The following is a 16861-nucleotide window of genomic DNA, read 5'->3' as shown; positions in this document are numbered from 1 at the left end:
ACTCCCCACTGATGCAGTACTATATGTTTTGAAGAAATTGGATAAAGACCCATGAAAATGAAATGCTTGGAGTTTTTCAATTTGGCCTCTCAGAAAAAAAATGGATTTAGGTTTCGATGTTTAGTCCATATAAAAAAGGACTTTTTCCATTGATGCGCAAACTTCTGTGGTAATTACAGAGCAGGTGAAAAGGTGGAGCCTATGACACAAATTTGGCCTTCAAAAGATCTCATGTTTTGCACATGATTATTTAACTGTTAAATTAACAGAAAATATAACACTTAATAAATCTATCATTTGACAATATAAAACAAATATATCAAATGTGTAAAATTGCAAAATGAGACTGAAATGTTTTAAAAATGTGCATGAAAAGTGCAATAACACTTTTTTGAATTGCTAAACAGTAATTTAATACCAAAAAAAATAATTTAAAACACTTAATAAATCTATCATTTGACAATATAAAACAAATATATCAAATGTGTAAAATTGCAAAATGAGACTGAAATGTTTTAAAAATGTGCATGAAAAGTGCAATAACACTTTTTTGAATTGCTAAACAGTAATTTAATACCAAAAAAAATAATTTAAAACACTTAATAAATCTATCATTTGACAATATAAAACAAATATATCAAATGTGTAAAATTGCAAAATGAGACTGAAATGTTTTAAAAATGTGCATGAAAAGTGCAATAACACTTTTTTGAATTGCTAAACAGTAATTTAATACCCAAAAAAATAATTTAAAACACAAAAAATTAGGCAAAAAGAATGGAGAAGTGGGGTATCGATCCCCATACCTCTCGCATGCTAAGCGAGCGCTCTACCATCTGAGCTACATCCCCTGTTGATCCTTCTTTCTTGCTTTACTTATTATAGACTTACATAATAGATATAAGGCCTATCCACGTGGATGTTTCCGAAATCACCCGCGAAGCCATGCAACTTTGTTCCGGATAAGAGGGATAAGAGAGGGGTCAAGACTCGAGCGAGATAGAGTATGAAAATGGCGACTTCTCTGCAACTGACGACGGACTTCTCCAAACCAACAATTCACCTGAAACCCTCTCTCGAATTCGCAACCACTCCTCGCCGTTTCCGGACCTCTCTATCTATACCTCGAGCTTATTCTTCGTCCTCCGATTCTTCCCTCGTCAGTCGCAGACACTTCGTTTCTGAGACGGCGGCGCTGTCTCTATCCCTCACCACTTTGCCGCTGTTCGGATCCGTACTGCCGGCCAAGGCGGAGGATCCCGCGCTTTCGGAGTGGGAGAAAGTTTCCCTTCCTATCGACCCCGGGGTCGTCCTCCTTGACATTGCTTTTGTACCCGAGGACCCCAAGCACGGTAAACCCACTTTCTCTCTCCCTCTCTCCCTCTCTCTCTCTCTCTCTCTCTACAATCTGTTGTTTGGCTCCTCAGAAAATGCATGCGATAAAATTCCAAGTGCTGTTAGTTAATGCTAAGATTCATATTATCTGGAATTAAAATTGAGTATTTGTTGGTTAATTTATGTGGCTAGGTTTTCTTTTGGGGACCAGGCAAACCCTTTTAGAGACGAAGGATGGCGGAGAAACTTGGGTTCAGCGTTCGATTCCGTCAGCTGAAGATGAAGATTTTAATTACAGATTCAATGCCATAAGCTTCAAAGGGAAGGAGGGTTGGATTGTTGGAAAGCCTGCAATTCTGTTGCACACTTCTGATTCCGGAGACAGCTGGGAAAGGATACCGCTAAGCTCTCAGCTTCCTGGAGATATGGTAAATCTTTCTATTACTCATTTAATCTCAAATATCCCTTTTTAGCGTGATTCTATGCAATTTAAGTGATAACTGATATCCGTGATGCAGTTTCTTATGAAGTAATGAAAACATTGGATGAAGTAATCAACATTGTTTTCCGTTTGGATATTGGTAAGCTGAGATAAGCCTATCTGTTTGTAATGTTTCCAGGTGTATATAAAGGCAACTGGTGAGAAGAGTGCAGAGATGGTGACTGACGAAGGTGCAATTTATGTGACATCAAACAGAGGCTACAACTGGAGGGCTGCTGTTCAGGAGACTGTTTCCGCTACTCTTAATAGGTATGTTTTCATTCAGTGGTCGGATTAAAGATTATAGTTGGAAACTTAAGACGTTCACACAATATTTCAAAGTTTGAGATTTTACGTATATCGTGAATATCTGAGATGGTTTCTTTTCGTTTTCCTCAGATTTTCATATTGTTTAAGTTGGTTGCTCTTTTATTGACGATACAAAGGCAACAAGTTTCATGTATCTCCATTGCTTTTTCAGAACAGTTTCTAGTGGAATTAGTGGTGCAAGTTACTACACTGGAACTTTTAATTCTGTGAATCGCTCACCCGATGGAAAATATGTTGCCGTCTCAAGCCGCGGTAATTTCTATCTCACTTGGGAGCCTGGCCAGGTGAGTTTCTCCTTTTCTATGCAATATGGCTTTTCCCTCTGTCTAATCACTGTGTTTTATCTTTTACCCCCTGAAAATTCAGATGCAGTAAGTTTGTGGGATATACTCATGCACTCATGTTAACTGTGAAGCCTGTGATTCATTGCCTTCTTTACATTTTCAGCCATACTGGCAGCCACATAACAGAACAATTGCAAGAAGAATTCAAAACATGGGATGGAGAGCCGATGGTGGTCTTTGGCTCCTTGTTCGTGGAGGGGGACTTTATCTGAGCAAAGGTACCGGGGTAAGTAAATACTGTTTTTCCCTGTAACCTTATCATGCAAGAAGAATAATTCACCTTGTAACCTTGTCACTCTCATAGCATAGAAGCTAAGATATTGCTTATTATTTCAGTTAACAGAGGATTTTGAAGAAGTTCCAGTCCAAAGCCGGGGTTTTGGCATTCTTGATGTCGGGTACCGATCAAAGGTAATGGTTTTCCGTCCATGTGCTTGTCTGGTCTCCTTCAATTACTGTAATCAGAACCCTTCTAGTGTAATTAGTTTTTACATGTTTAGTGACTGTTTTTGTACTACGCAGGATGAGGCTTGGGCAGCCGGGGGAAGTGGGATTTTACTGCAGACTACCAATGGTGGCAAGACATGGACCCGTGACAAAGCAGCGGACAATATTGCAGCCAATCTATACTCTGTAAAGTAAGTCTAATCTCTCCAGACGTTTGTCTATGAATTTGGTATTTGGTATTCCCCTTAGGAACTATTATTGATAATCCAAAATCTAATTGTGCACTCCTCATGTGGTACAAGAGAATATTTCTTTCTAAATATAGAAAGTTTGAAGTGCCCGATTAGATTTATGGAGTGCCAATAGCAATTCCTTTTAGCGATTGTACCGCGAGAGATTTTTCAATGGATTCGAAATACTGCAACTTGGTGTTATAATTTCTATACTGCTGCAGGTTTATTGATGACAAAAAAGGATTTGTGCTGGGGAATGACGGGGTCTTGCTTCGGTATCTTGGATAAAGTTTTAATCTACGCACGGTAATTATTTTAAGTGCTCTTGGGCGTTCTAAGAGAAATCATCTCGTCATTTAGAATCGTTCATTGACATGTGTATTTATGCAGGTTTAAGAATGGTGCTTTTGCAATTTTGTACTGGTGACATAGCACATATATGATCGATCAGGTATCCAAAGCTGCGAAGTGGAGAGGGGTCAATGCCTCATTCATTTGATATTGTAATTTTTCTGTAATTATAACCTTCTGCGGACACATACTTTGAAATATATTTTTACACGCTCACAGTAAGATAATTTGTATAAGCCATTTGAAAGGGATCTATCCATCCATTGATTGACTTCTTAAGTAAATTTTCTTTGGTTTACTCCTCTGGAGAAAAGAGCATCTTCGAATTCGAAATGTCTATACCACGGAAAACCAGACGAAACGATAAATGGTATACCACGAAATTGGTACAAGGAAAATGTTGTGCTAGGATAACACCAAACCAATTGGAACCAATTCAAGCTAATCCACAGGAAATATATCAAATGGAATGCAAGAACAAAATATAAAATACACCAAGATTTTAACGAGGTTCCTCAACAGTCAGTTTAACTTGAGTACGTCCTCGGAGTAGTAGGAGCTCACCCAATAATCCACTATCAACCAAATGGGAGTTTACAAAGTGTTGTCAATCTCACAACCTAAAACTCCAATACAACCAATAATTTTCACACACCAAAGAACCAAATAGAGAATGAAATATTGTGAATAATTTCCTCTCTGTACGAAGCTCAAAGCTAATACAACAAATACAATTTTGATGAATGATTACTAACCGAAGAGAGGTGCTCTCTTCCAATGAGGAATGCAGCACTCCTTCTCTGCTCGGATGCTCTGCTACTCTGTTCTCTGAGCAGAGTTGGGCTTCACCAAAAAACAAATGATGCTTTCTCTACTTCTCCAAAGGCAAAGGGTGGAAGTAAAAAACCAAATTCTCTGCCTTTGAAAATTCAACAAATCAAAAGGAAACATGATCATTTGTCTCCTCATAATGATGTTCCCACATCTTTATGCCCTCATTTTTTATTATATGCACCGAAAGGTTTTTGGCCACTTGGCCACTAATTCAACAAAAAACGTGGCAAAATTGAAAAGTGGATAAATGAAGGAAATTGTTGTTGATGCTTCAAAATTTAATTATGTATTTTAAATTTTCAATATTTAGAAAGAAATACTCTTATACAGTACTCTCATAGGAATGTTAAAGAATAAGTGGTAGAAAAGATGGTATCTTGAATTCCCAATTTTTGTTATACTGTCCCCGGGGAGTTAAAATCTTGGATTTTCCTTTCGGCAGTGATAGGAGGACGAAAAAGTAAACAAATGGACCTGAGTCGAACGAACAGTGATTTTTCTGGTCAGAATGTAAATTGGCAATGATAGGAGGCCGAAAAAGTAAACAAATGAACAGAAAATACAGACGAAACGATAACCCCCCTCCTTTCATAAAAAGCTTCTCTCTCTTTCCACCGGACGCCGCTCGTCATCAACACCAACTACCAAGGTCTCTCTCTCTCTCTCTCTCTCTCTCTCTCTCTCTTAATTATGTTAATTATGTTAATGTTCTGTTGTTCAAGTATGTCAGCCCTCAAATTTTGCTTGTTTCAGTTCAGTTAAATCATATTTGAGTGCGAGAGGAGCAATTAAAGGAGAGCAATGATGCTCTGTTTTTCTAGTCCTTCACCTCCAAGCTCTCACCTTTTATTGACTGAATTTTCTCACTCTTTTAAGAGTTCCCAGCTTCCTCTTCCGGTACGTAATTATTGTGTACTTTGCTATTTTTCTATATAGTTTGTTGTAATTTCGTTTGTGTTTTCGCTCCTGCCGCGTTTATTTTCCCCTTATAAGTTGTAATGGATTCAAATATTCGATTGCGCTATAAAATGTGGTTTTTTGTTCACAACATTTGGTTAGAGAATGAGTGTCTGTTGGCTCTCTATTTTCTCAGTGTAAGCAGCAGAAAAGACAGCCCGATGGGTCTCCAAGAGCTTCTAGAGTTGTCGGTTACTATGGATTGAAAAACCCTCCTTATAAACTTGTAAGTAAACTACTTTCTCGTTTTGCTAAACCAATTTTTAAGGACATGAAATTGGGTTGGCCAAGTCAGCTTCTACTGTCACATTAGGTGCATGAAGAGAAGAAGTTTTTAGGTTTCCTATTTGCCTTTGTCAATGTCTTATAACCTGATTGGATTTGCAAGATACTTTAGTGATGTGACTGTTTGGTTTCTGAAGTTCGTGTGGTATAGCATTTGATTCTATGAAGCCCTCACTTATCGCAGTTATCCATCTCGCGTTGTAAATCTTATTGTGTGGAGATTACTATTCTGTGTCCTGCTGCTTATTCTTGTTGCGTGATGATACATACATGAAATTATATTATACGTACAACATGCATATGATCTTCCCTGACTGAAGTGTAATGTTTCTTTTTTCAGGATGCTTTGGAGCCTTATATGAGTCAGAGAACATTGGAAGTTCACTGGGGAGGCCATCATCGAAACTATGTGGAAGGTCTGAACAAACAGCTGGAGAAGAGTGACGTACTATATGGCTACACTTTCGATGAACTTGTCAAAGCAACTTATAATAATGGGAATCCTTTGCCTGAATTTAACAACACTGCTCAGGTATCTACAAAATCGTTAGCTGATTTGTATACTTTTCTTGACTGGATCATTTTTAAATGCTATCAATGAGCCTGCATAGGGGTCACTGATCAAAGATGTGGAATGTTTAGCGACAGGCTGTTATATGCTTAGTTGACTTTCTTAGGCTTAAATATACTACCACCGGACAATATGTGATACAATCGTGTAGCCTGAAGCAGAACTGATTCTAAAGCTTGTTCAAATTTTTAGTTTTCCTGGTAGGTTGTTCCTAAAGGTTTAGTGCAGTTTCAGACTGGTTTAAGACTCACAAACTTGAAGTCCAGTCTTGGTCATAGCATGAAAAAATGTTGCAAACAGGTGACATGTTGTGAAAAGTGATATGCAACAAGGAAAGTTGACCTTGTTCGACATCTAATTTGGGGATTATGAGACGACATTCTTTGACTTTATCGTTGTAGGTGTGGAATCATGACTTCTTTTGGGAGTCCATGCAACCGGGAGGAGGAGAGATGCCCCAACTGGGTGTCCTTCAGCAGATAGAAAAGGATTTTGGTTCCTTTTCAAATTTCAGAGAGAAGTTTACAGAAGCAGCACTTACGCTATTTGGCTCTGGCTGGGTTTGGCTTGTTTGTAAGTCCTTTCTCATGTTTATTTCTGAACTTGTGTGAGTTAATGTGTCTGGAATTTCAAAGAATGAATTTTCCTCATATTCATTGATTGGGTAATCTCATACTTACATTAATTTTTTCGAGTTCAACATCACTAAGTTTCTGTACTTACCTGCCAAAGAATTCATCTTGTGACCTTGTTTGCTAAATAACTCCTCTGGTTACCGATAATTTTCCTTGTTTCATTTTCCCAGTAAAGAGAGAAGAGAGACGACTTCAGATAATTAAAACTTCGAATGCCATTTGCCCACTTGTTTGGGATGACATAGTAAGTAAAACCAATTTTTCCCAATTTTTTTCTGACACTTATTTCAGCAGTTTCATTAATTATCTCTTATCCTGCAGCCAATAATCAGTTTGGATCTTTGGGAGGTGTGTAAATGATATCTCTCGCTCTCTGCTCTTTTCTACCCGCCCCACCCCCTCCTCTCTCTCTCTCTCTCTCTCTCTCTCTCTCTCTCTCTCGCGGGGAGGGAGATGAAATTTTCTTAAATATGCTAATACTTTTTCCTTTTTGCTTTCGTTCTTGCAGCATGCTTATTATCTGGATTTCAAGGTTTGTATTGGTATCAAACTTCATTTAGTTTCCACTAGGTGGCTCTAATTTTTTAATGATCCTTGGGTAACTTGTTAACAGAATGACAGGGGAAAGTACGTGGATACGTTTATGAATCATCTTGTGTCTTGGAATGCGGCAATGGCACGCATGGCTCGAGCTGAGGCCTTTGTGAATTTAAACGAACCTAACATCCCTGTGGCTTAAAAGGCTTGTAACACCTGCAGGATATTGCGGCTAACTGTTATCAAGAGGCTTCCCAATGAGTTTATGGGAGTCTAGCGAGGGTTGAGCTGGATTCGGATCATTTTTCCATAAAAAGATGTAATGCCGGTTTTGTGCCATTGGTGTCACATCTACAATGGTCTTGGTATGAGAGATGCAACCACCTTAGAGAGTAACACTGATTAGATAAAGCATATGACCACGGTTATGGTGCCTTGTACGCCTGGTTTTTATTCTCTATTTACTCATCAGTTTAAGCAGCCAGAAGAGATGGCCTGACTCATGGTTCATGAGGCGATTGCTAAACCAATGTTAGGGACACGAGATGATGAGGTTGGATGGCTAAACTTGTTTTACTGTATCACATTAGTTACATGAAGGTGAAGCACATCAAAAATCAATCGTATGTCATATAAAGTGTTAAAAAACGTGGACCATGTCGTTATCTGGGGCCTCCACATTTGTTATGGTATGCAGGAAATTTTTACGGTCACTTTCGAGAATAGTAGTGTGGATTTGTATCTGAGCAGTTTTATTTTTATCTTTTTTCTGTTGACTTGTTACTTAGGTTGAGTAGAGGCTTGCAGGCAATAAATTATGAACAAATTCGGAATTAGGTAACAATCATGAAACTGGTGTTAGGGAGGCGGCAACTGGAAGTAAATCATGAGAGCAATTAGCGCCATTGACTAGAAGCAGCTTGGACAACAAGGAATGCTAGGAACTGGAAAATAAAGCATTAACCTTTGACTTTGCGGCAAAATTAGTTTTTACTTCTCCAAGATGATCGATAGAAAAGCAATCAGATGCTACATGGCGGTGATAAACTCGTTTTATATAAACTACTCCCCCCCCCACTATATAACATTGTTTAAGCAAAAACTTGGTCTAAGATCTAACGGTCTTCTTCGTTTTTTTGTTTTTTTTTGGGTAATAACGGTCTTCTTCGTTTTGAATAGAAAATGGTGAGAGAATAAACCCGTAAAATTCTTTTGAGATTATTCCATGATTAGCGCTGGCTTAGTAAAATGAAAGGTCAAACAAAAAAACGACAGCCCATTTGAATAATTGTGATTGGTTTTGGACTAAAAATGAATTCAGTTAGGAATTACTTTTCATTTACTAACCGCTTGATATCAGGTAGAAAAAACAAATAAGAAAACAGAAACAGCAAAAAATAAAGGGTAAAACCAAAACAAAATTAGAAAAACTAATGAAAAGAACTTGAAAATTTTGAGTTTTAACGATAAAGACAAAATAAAGGGTAAGATGAATAGTACCAGAATTGACTTTTCAGTATAAAAATGTGGTTTTTCGTTGAAATGAACAAGTGGGAGCTTTTCGTTAAAGTTTTTAACAAAATTAGGAAAAAATTAAAACGTATAAATTACATCCAAAATACTACAAATTAAGAAAGTATAGCCTGGGATGTGGGGTGACGTCACCTGTATCCTTGATCGGTTAATCCGCAATCTAAAATTTTAAGAGAGAGAAAGCGAGAGAGAAGGTAAAAACGGGAAGAGGAAAAGAAGGACGCAAGATCTCAGGAACAAGGGAGGAGGAGGAGGAGGAGGCGGCAGATAAACGTTTCATATCATCGTCCATTCGAGGTTCAATTTCCGCAACCAGCTAAGCATCGAAGAATCGACGAATTGACGAAATCGCACGCTGCATTTGGAAGACAGATTCGAATTCATCAGGTTGATTCGATCGGTGGTGAATCAGTCAAATTCCAATAGATTAGATCTCTTGTCTGCGTTGGGGGATTCCGATTTTGTTCGAGAATCGAATGATGGCGATCGCTTTTCCTCTCAGATTCGTATTTGTATTTGGAATCGAGAGGTATGACATATAATTGGGAGGGAATCGGATTGCGAATGTGAAAGTGAAAGTGAATTGAATGGGGGAGATGGAAAGCGAGTTTTGTTGTAGTCATGCAGATCAGGTGATTTCGTCCTCCTTGCATAACCGATACAATAACACCAACACCAATCCAATGTCGGCTTCTTCTTCTTCGTCTTCCCCTTTTCTCCCGGTTTCGTCGCCGCCACGGTCTTCCTCTCCCGCTTTGGTCGGTGGCGGAGGAGTAGGGTACATAGAACATGTCGTTTCCAAATTCGACACGCTTGTTGGCGTCGCCATCAAATACGGCGTTGAGGTACCATTTCCATTTCCTCATCTCCGCTTTTGATCTTTGCATTTCTCCAAAAATACATGTGAACTTTGGAATTCTTCTGCTTCATTTACTGTTTTGAATTTCTGGGTTTTTCTGTGTCATTTTTTGTTGGTTAATCGAATATTTGCTGGATTCTGAGAAATGTTTGAGGCTCATAGCTGATGTAGTCAATGGAAAATTGGGAATGCGAATAATTGTTTGAGTTTTGATGTTCTTATTGCTTCCAAAGGGGCATTGTGTTTCAGATATCTCGGCAATGTGCCTGATTATTATTTGATTTTTGTTTGTTTGCTTGTTTGATTATCGAGCTTTTTGTCGAAAATAAGTAGTGTTTTGGTGATATTGTAGGTGGCCGACATCAAAAAGATTAACGGCCTTGTTACAGATCGCCAAATGTTTGGCCTCCGGGTTCTTCAGATTCCACTACCTGGGAGGCATCCTCCATCCCCTTGTTTATCAGACGGTTCCAAGGCACCAGGGTAATTATCTGTCTCTACTCTTAATTTGTTTGGTTATTTGACTTTTTGGTTTGCAAACTTGTTTACAGTAGCCGAATATATGATTAGGTCAAAGTTGTATCCCAAACATAATAGTATTACACCTCTAGTTCTTCCCCAAAATAAGTGAAGCACATGATTGGGGCAGGGAGCAGTTGGATCTGCACCTATTGTTAGGAAATGCACTTCGGAATCAGATTCTCGTATTAATCTGCTGTCAATGTGTTCAACTGACATTTTGTGTCATATTTGAGATGTTGCTTCTTTCTTGAATGAGGCAGCCTCGATCACAAAGTTTTTTCATTTTTGGGAATGCATTTTTAGGTGATTATGGTCTAATGCAGTGTGCATTTTAGGTAACATGTCAAGATATATATTAGAGGTCAATTATCTCTCAGTGAATATAGAACCGAAAAAAAAGTCAATAGGTTCTCTTAGTCTTTAAATATTGCTTAACATTTTTTCGTCATTATATTATTTTGTACCGTGTTTTGTTTGTGATTGATTTGTGACTTACCATGTTAACACTTGCTTATACAGCCAGAGTAGTTCCAACCAGACCCCACCTCGCAGCATACAATGTGATCTGTTTAACTCTTTTGGGTCCCATAGAGTTACTCCTACGAAGAAACCCTCCTTGGCTATGAACTCATTACAAAGTTATTACGGGCTGAAACCAAGAAATCAGAACTCTATAACTGAAGGTTTTGAAATGGCAGTCTACAAAAATGGAGGTGCCCATTATTTAGAAGATGGGCCATTCCTTGGAGCCTCAACAGCTTCTGACCAACCTTTGAGCCAACCTCGAAAGTCAAGAAGCCTAGTTAAATTGGATGAGAATAGTGAACTTTCTGATTCCATGCCTGCTGACGGTGACTCTGATCCATTGCGAATTAGAAGGCGTCAGAAATCTGAAGCAGACTTTTCTCGCACCCCTGAGAAGCTTTTGGGAGATAACAGCGGCAATGCCGGGTTTTCAGCAATTACAGGAAAGTGCTTGGCCCTTAGACCCACAGCAGCTAATAGAACTGCTTTAGGAAATGATGTTGAAGCTGGTGGCTTGAATCCTATACCAGTAGGTCTGGGTGATTCGCTTATAGCAGATGAATTATCTGGAGTGAGGAAGTCGTCGAGCACATCAAATTTGCAGGATCACGAGAGTAGCGGTTCTGCATCCATCTGGTCAACATCTAAGTGGAGTTTGAAGCCAGATTTACAAGCCTTTTCAACTGCAGTCATTGCGAAACCAATATTTGATGGTTTGCCTAAGCCAATGACAGGTCGAAGAAAAACTGCACTTGATTAATTCACTTGATTATACACTATGATTGCCAATTTTGATCCATATTTATCGCATCTTACATCATTACCAGCAAGCATTCGAGTGGTAAATAGAAACAAACAAGAAATAGGGACAAGAGTTGAATAAGACTATATCATTGATCATTGCAATACATGTGGATTTTCTATTTGATGGAGCACAGTTCCATGCTTATGATTTTGAAGGAGTTACCAGGTTACCGGCCGAAGCCGGCGGATGAACGATTGAGGGAAGCAACCGATTTTATGTGCAGATTGAAGAATACAATACTAGATAATTTGTTAGACAATCTTGTAAGCATTGTGGCACATTGTAGAGGATGTATATTGGTTCTTTGCTTCCTTAGGTTTCTGCAACAATATGCTTATACATTTATTATACCACCTAATTCTTTTGCTTCTCTATTTACTCTCTATTTGTTTTTGTTTTTGTTTTTGTTTTTGTTTTTTTTTTCCTTCCTCCAAATTTCCCAGATACAAATTGCGTGGATGAGTTGCGATAGTATGCCGATACTCTATATGTTCCCATTTTTTAATTTCGTTTCATCAATAATTTTTACCAAATTTTAAATTCATTAGAAGTTAAAATTCGAGTCATTTTAGTCACATCACACGTAAAAATAAATTTGCTGGGCCCTCAACTAGTTTAAATTTTTTTTAACTTTAAAAACTTGGAAAATTTGATTTCGGGACATAATAGATGATATGATCACATTCAAAAGTCTTGTAACATTTTCCTTAACTCCTATGCAAAATATTTTCCAAAACTAAAAATGTCGATTTTTTTACAAAAACTATGAGTTATAACCCAAGTTTTCCAATCAATTTAAGAATTTTTACAAAAAATCATTATAAGTCAGTATTTGTCTCACCATATGTTTAGGACATTCTAACACATAAAAATATATTTCGGGGAACTTTTATTGATTCATATTTGTTTTTCCTATTTTTCAACTTTAAAAATTTGTTTCATGACACATAAAATGTTTAGATCATTTCAAAAGTCTTGCAACATTTTCCTTAACTCCCAGGCAAAATATTTCCTACAACTAAAAGTTTCGATTTTTTTCAAAAAAAAAAAAAAAAACTGTGAGTTATATAACCCATGTTTTGACATCGATTTGGAAATCTTTACGAGAATAATATAAGTAAAAATTCAAGTCATTCTCATCGCACCACATGTTCCATAAAAGTAATTTTACTATTTTTTAACTTTAAAAATCAATAAAATTAGTTTCGGGACCTCATAGATGGTAGGATCACATTCAAAAGTCTTGCAACATTTTCCTTAACTCCTAGGCAAAATAATTCCTAAAACTAAAAATTTTGATTTATTTCACAAAAATTGTGAGTTATAACCCACACGTTTTCCAATCGGTTTGGAAAATTTACGAGAATTATTATAAGCCAAAATTCGAGTAATTCTCATCGCACCACATGTTACCTAAAATTAAATTTAGGGCATCCCAACATTTTAGACACATAAAAATATTTTTGCGGGGGGGGGGGGGGGGTATCTATTAGTTCATATTTATTTTTTTCTATTTTTCAACTTTAAAAAATCTATAAAAATCTGTTTTGGAACCTAATAGATGGTATAATCACATTCAAAAGTCTTGCAACATTTTCCTTAATTCTCAGGCAAATTATTTCCTAAAACAAAAAATTTTGATTTTTTCCCAAAAACTGTGAGTTGTAACCCACGTTTTCCAATCAATTTGGGAATTCTTACGAGAATCTTTAGTCCACGGACGCTGGAATGCATGGAAATGAAGCCCTTAGCCCGTTATTCCACCCACTTGAGGGTATGGAAGAAGAAAAAGAGCATAAGAGCTAAAGCAAAATTCAAGTCATTCTCGTCACACCACATATTTTCTAAAATTAATCTTAGGGCATTCCGGACATTTTAGACATATAAAAAAAATTGGGGGCCTTCTATTAGTTCATATTTATTTTTTCTATTTTTCAGCTTTAAAAATTAATAAAAATTAGTTTCGGGACCTCAAAGATGGTAGGACCACATTCAAAAGTATTGCAACATTTTCCTTAACTACTAGGCAAAATATTTCCTAAAACTAAAAATTTCGATGTTTTCACAAAAATTGTGAGTTATAACCCACATTTTCCAATCGATTTAGAAATTTTTACAATATTCTTTATAAGACAAAATTAAGTCATTGTCGTCACACCACATGTTTCTAAATTAAATTTTAAGGCATTCCCAACATCACTGACACATAAAAGTATTTTTGGGGAACTTCTATTACTTCACATTATTTTTTTCTATTTTTCAACTTTTAAAATCAATAAAAATTAGTTTCAGGACTCCATGGATGGTAGGATCACATACAAAAGTCTTGCGACATTTTCCTTAACTTACAGGAAAAATATTTCCTAAAACTCAAAATTTCAATTTTTTCACAAAAACTGTGAGAAATATTTCCTTAACTCACGTTTTCCAATCGATTTGGGAATTTTTAAGAGAATCATTATAAGATAAAATTTGATTCATTCTCGTTGCATCACATGTTTCCTAAAACTAATTTTAGGGCATTTCGAGCATTTAAGACACATAAATATATTTTTGGGGGGCCTTCTATTAGTTCATATTTATGTTTTCAATTTTTCATCTTTAAAAATCAATAAAAATTAGTTTCGGGACATAATTGATGGTAGGATAAAATTCAAAAGTCTTGGAACTTTTTCCTTAACTCCCAGGCAAAATATTTCCTAAACTAAAAATTTTGATTTTTTTCTTTCACAAAATTGTAAGTTACAACACACATTTTCCAATTGATTTGAGAATTTTTACGAGAATCATTATAAGCCAAAATTTTAGTCATTATCGTCGCACCACCTATTTCCTAAAATTAATTTTAGGGCATTTCGAGCAGTTTAGACAAATAAAAAAAAAATTGGGGGGGGGGGGGTTCTATTATTTCATCTTCATTTTTTCGTTTTTTTCTACTTCAAAAATCAATAAAAAATAATTTCGGGACCTAATAGATGGCAGGATAAAATTCAGAATTCTTGCAAGGGGGGTGTTTCTATTAGTTCATATTTATTTTTTTAATTTTTCAACTTTAAAAATTAGTTCTGAGACCAATAGATGGTACGATCACAACCTACATTTTCCAATCAATTTGAGAATTTTTAATATAAGGCAAAATTTGAGTAATTCTCGTTGCACCACATGTTTCCTAAAATTAATTTTAGAGCGTTTCGAACATTTCAAACACATAAAATATATTTTTTTGTCACATCCCAGCCCAGGCCCCCACCATATCCTGGGCTCAACTCCACCGTAGCACGATATTGTCCGCTTTGGGCCCCTACCACGCCCTCATGGTTTTGTTTCTGGGAACTCACACAAGAACTTCCCAGTGGGTCACCCATCATGGGAATGCTCTCGCACGAACTAGCTTAACTTCGGAGTTCCTACAGAACCCGAAGCCAGTGAGCTCCCAAAAGGTTTCGTGCTAATTGGAGATGGGAATATATATATATATATATAAATATATATATAAGGCTTACATGATCCACTTCCTCAGTGATGTGGGATGTAACAATCCACCCCCCTTAGGGACCCGACGTTCTCGCGTGGCACACTACCGGCCAGAGATTGGCTCTGATACCAAACTGACACATCTCAGCCCGGGCCAGGATGTGACATTTTTGGGGGCCCTTCTATTTGCTCAATTTTTTTTCTTTCTATTTTTCAATTTCCAAAATCAATAAAAACTAGTTTCCTGACCAGATAGATGGTAGGATAACATTCAAAAGTCTTGCAACATTTTTCTTAACTCTCAGTCAAAATATTTTCTAAAATTAAAAATTTTGATTTTTTCACAAAAACTGTGAGTTATAACCCATGTTTTCCAATCGATTTGGAATTTTTTACGAGAGTCATTATAAGCAAAAAGTTTTAGTCATTTTTGTCGCACCACACATTTTTAATTTTAATTTTAGGGCATTCCGGACATTTCAAACACATAAAAGTATTTTTGTGGGGCCTTCTATATTTCATATTTATTTTTTCTATTTTCAACTTTAAAAATCAATAAAATTAGTTTTGGGAAACTAATAGATGGTAGGATCACATTCAAAAGTCTTGCAACTTTTTCCTTATTTCCCAGGCAAAATATTTCCTAAAACTAAAAAATTTTGATTTTTTTCACAAAATTGTGAGTTATAACCCATGTTTTTCAATAGATTTGGAAATGTTTACGAGAATTATTATAAGCCAAAAATTGAGTAATTCAAATTATTCTCGTCACACCACATGTTTCTTAAATATGATTTTAGGCCATTCTCAACATTTCAGACACATAAAAGTATTTTTGAGAGGCCTTCTATTAGTTCATATTTATTTTTTTCTAGTTTTCAACTTTAAATATCAATGAAAATTTGGTTCGAGGACCTTATAGACGGTACGATCACATTCAAAAGTCTTGCAACATTTTTCTTAATTCCTAGGCAAAATAATTCTTATAACTAAGAATTTCAATTTTTTTCACAAAAATTGTGAGTTATAACCCACGTTTTCCAATCAATTTGAGAAATTTATAAGAATTATTATAAGCCAATCGATTTAGGGCATTCCTGTAACATCTCACATTGCCCAAGAGAGTGGATCATTTAAGTCTTATATGTATATTCTCATCTTTATCTAGCACAAGGCATTTTGGGAGCTCACTGGCTTCCGGTTCCATCGGAACTTCGAAGTTAAGCGAGTTCGCTGCGAGAGCAATCCCATGATGGGTGATTCACTGGGAAGTTCTCGTGTGAGTTCCCAGAAACAAAACCGTGAGGGCGTGGTCGAGGCCCAAAACGGACAATATCGTGCTACGGTGGAGTCGAGCCCGGTATGTGGTGAGGGCCCGGGCCAGGATGTGACAATTTGGTATCAGAGCCAATCTCTGGCCTGAAGTGTGCCAACGAGGACGTCGGGACCCTAAGGGGGGTGGATTGTAACATCCCACATCGCCAAAGAGAATGGATCTTGTAAGCCTTATATGTATATTCTCGTCTTTACCTAGCACGAAGCCTTTTGGGAGCTCACTAGTTTCGAGTTCCATCAGAACTCCGAAATTAAACGAGTTTGCTACGAGAGCAATCCCATGATGGGTGACCCACTGGGAAGTTTTCATGTAACATCCCACATCGCCCAATGGAATGGATCTTGTAAGCCTTATATGTATATTCTCATCTCTACCTAGCACGAGGCCTTTTAGGAGCTCATTGGCTTCGAGTTCCATCAAAACTCCGAAGTTAAGCGAGTTCGCTGCGAGAGCAATCCTAGGATGGG

General features: G+C 37.0%; 3 protein-coding genes and 1 non-coding gene across 5 annotated transcripts; 3 read left to right on the top strand and 1 right to left on the bottom strand.

Annotated features, from left to right (window-relative positions):
- Positions 1 to 778: 778 nt before the first annotated feature.
- Positions 779 to 851, bottom strand: TRNAA-AGC (transfer RNA alanine (anticodon AGC)). Its single transcript has one exon. It is a non-coding gene; the product is annotated as a tRNA-Ala (tRNA).
- Positions 852 to 968: 117 nt separating this feature from the next.
- On the top strand, positions 969 to 3805 carry LOC126606273 (photosystem II stability/assembly factor HCF136, chloroplastic-like). The gene is made up of 9 exons (XM_050273640.1): positions 969 to 1352; positions 1528 to 1763; positions 1956 to 2086; positions 2298 to 2430; positions 2594 to 2716; positions 2827 to 2901; positions 3013 to 3128; positions 3392 to 3476; positions 3561 to 3805. Exons 1-8 carry the CDS (start codon positions 1007 to 1009, stop codon positions 3456 to 3458), a joined length of 1227 nt encoding a protein of 408 aa, XP_050129597.1. The 5' UTR covers positions 969 to 1006; the 3' UTR covers positions 3459 to 3476; positions 3561 to 3805.
- Positions 3806 to 4836: 1031 nt separating this feature from the next.
- On the top strand, positions 4837 to 8053 carry LOC126606277 (superoxide dismutase [Fe] 3, chloroplastic-like). 2 transcript variants are annotated; one of them, XM_050273646.1, is made up of 9 exons: positions 4837 to 5004; positions 5114 to 5252; positions 5449 to 5538; positions 5938 to 6129; positions 6570 to 6741; positions 6974 to 7047; positions 7125 to 7151; positions 7312 to 7335; positions 7417 to 8053. In XM_050273646.1, exons 2-9 carry the CDS (start codon positions 5157 to 5159, stop codon positions 7540 to 7542), a joined length of 801 nt encoding a protein of 266 aa, XP_050129603.1. In that variant the 5' UTR covers positions 4837 to 5004; positions 5114 to 5156; the 3' UTR covers positions 7543 to 8053. The 2 variants fall into 2 exon arrangements, with proteins under 2 accessions (XP_050129603.1, XP_050129602.1); XM_050273645.1 differs by having other exon boundaries at positions 4843 to 5004; positions 5109 to 5252.
- A 933-nt stretch (positions 8054 to 8986) lies between these two features.
- Positions 8987 to 11958, top strand: LOC126606275 (uncharacterized). The gene is made up of 3 exons (XM_050273644.1): positions 8987 to 9718; positions 10085 to 10215; positions 10774 to 11958. Exons 1-3 carry the CDS (start codon positions 9461 to 9463, stop codon positions 11537 to 11539), a joined length of 1155 nt encoding a protein of 384 aa, XP_050129601.1. The 5' UTR covers positions 8987 to 9460; the 3' UTR covers positions 11540 to 11958.
- The last annotated feature ends 4903 nt before the right edge of the window (positions 11959 to 16861 follow it).

Source organism: Malus sylvestris, chromosome 16, assembly GCF_916048215.2.
Source record: "Malus sylvestris chromosome 16, drMalSylv7.2, whole genome shotgun sequence".
Classification (NCBI taxonomy): Eukaryota; Viridiplantae; Streptophyta; class Magnoliopsida; order Rosales; family Rosaceae; genus Malus; species Malus sylvestris.
Note: the sequence above shows the minus strand (reverse complement) of the source record. Positions and strands in the feature narration are given on the sequence as shown.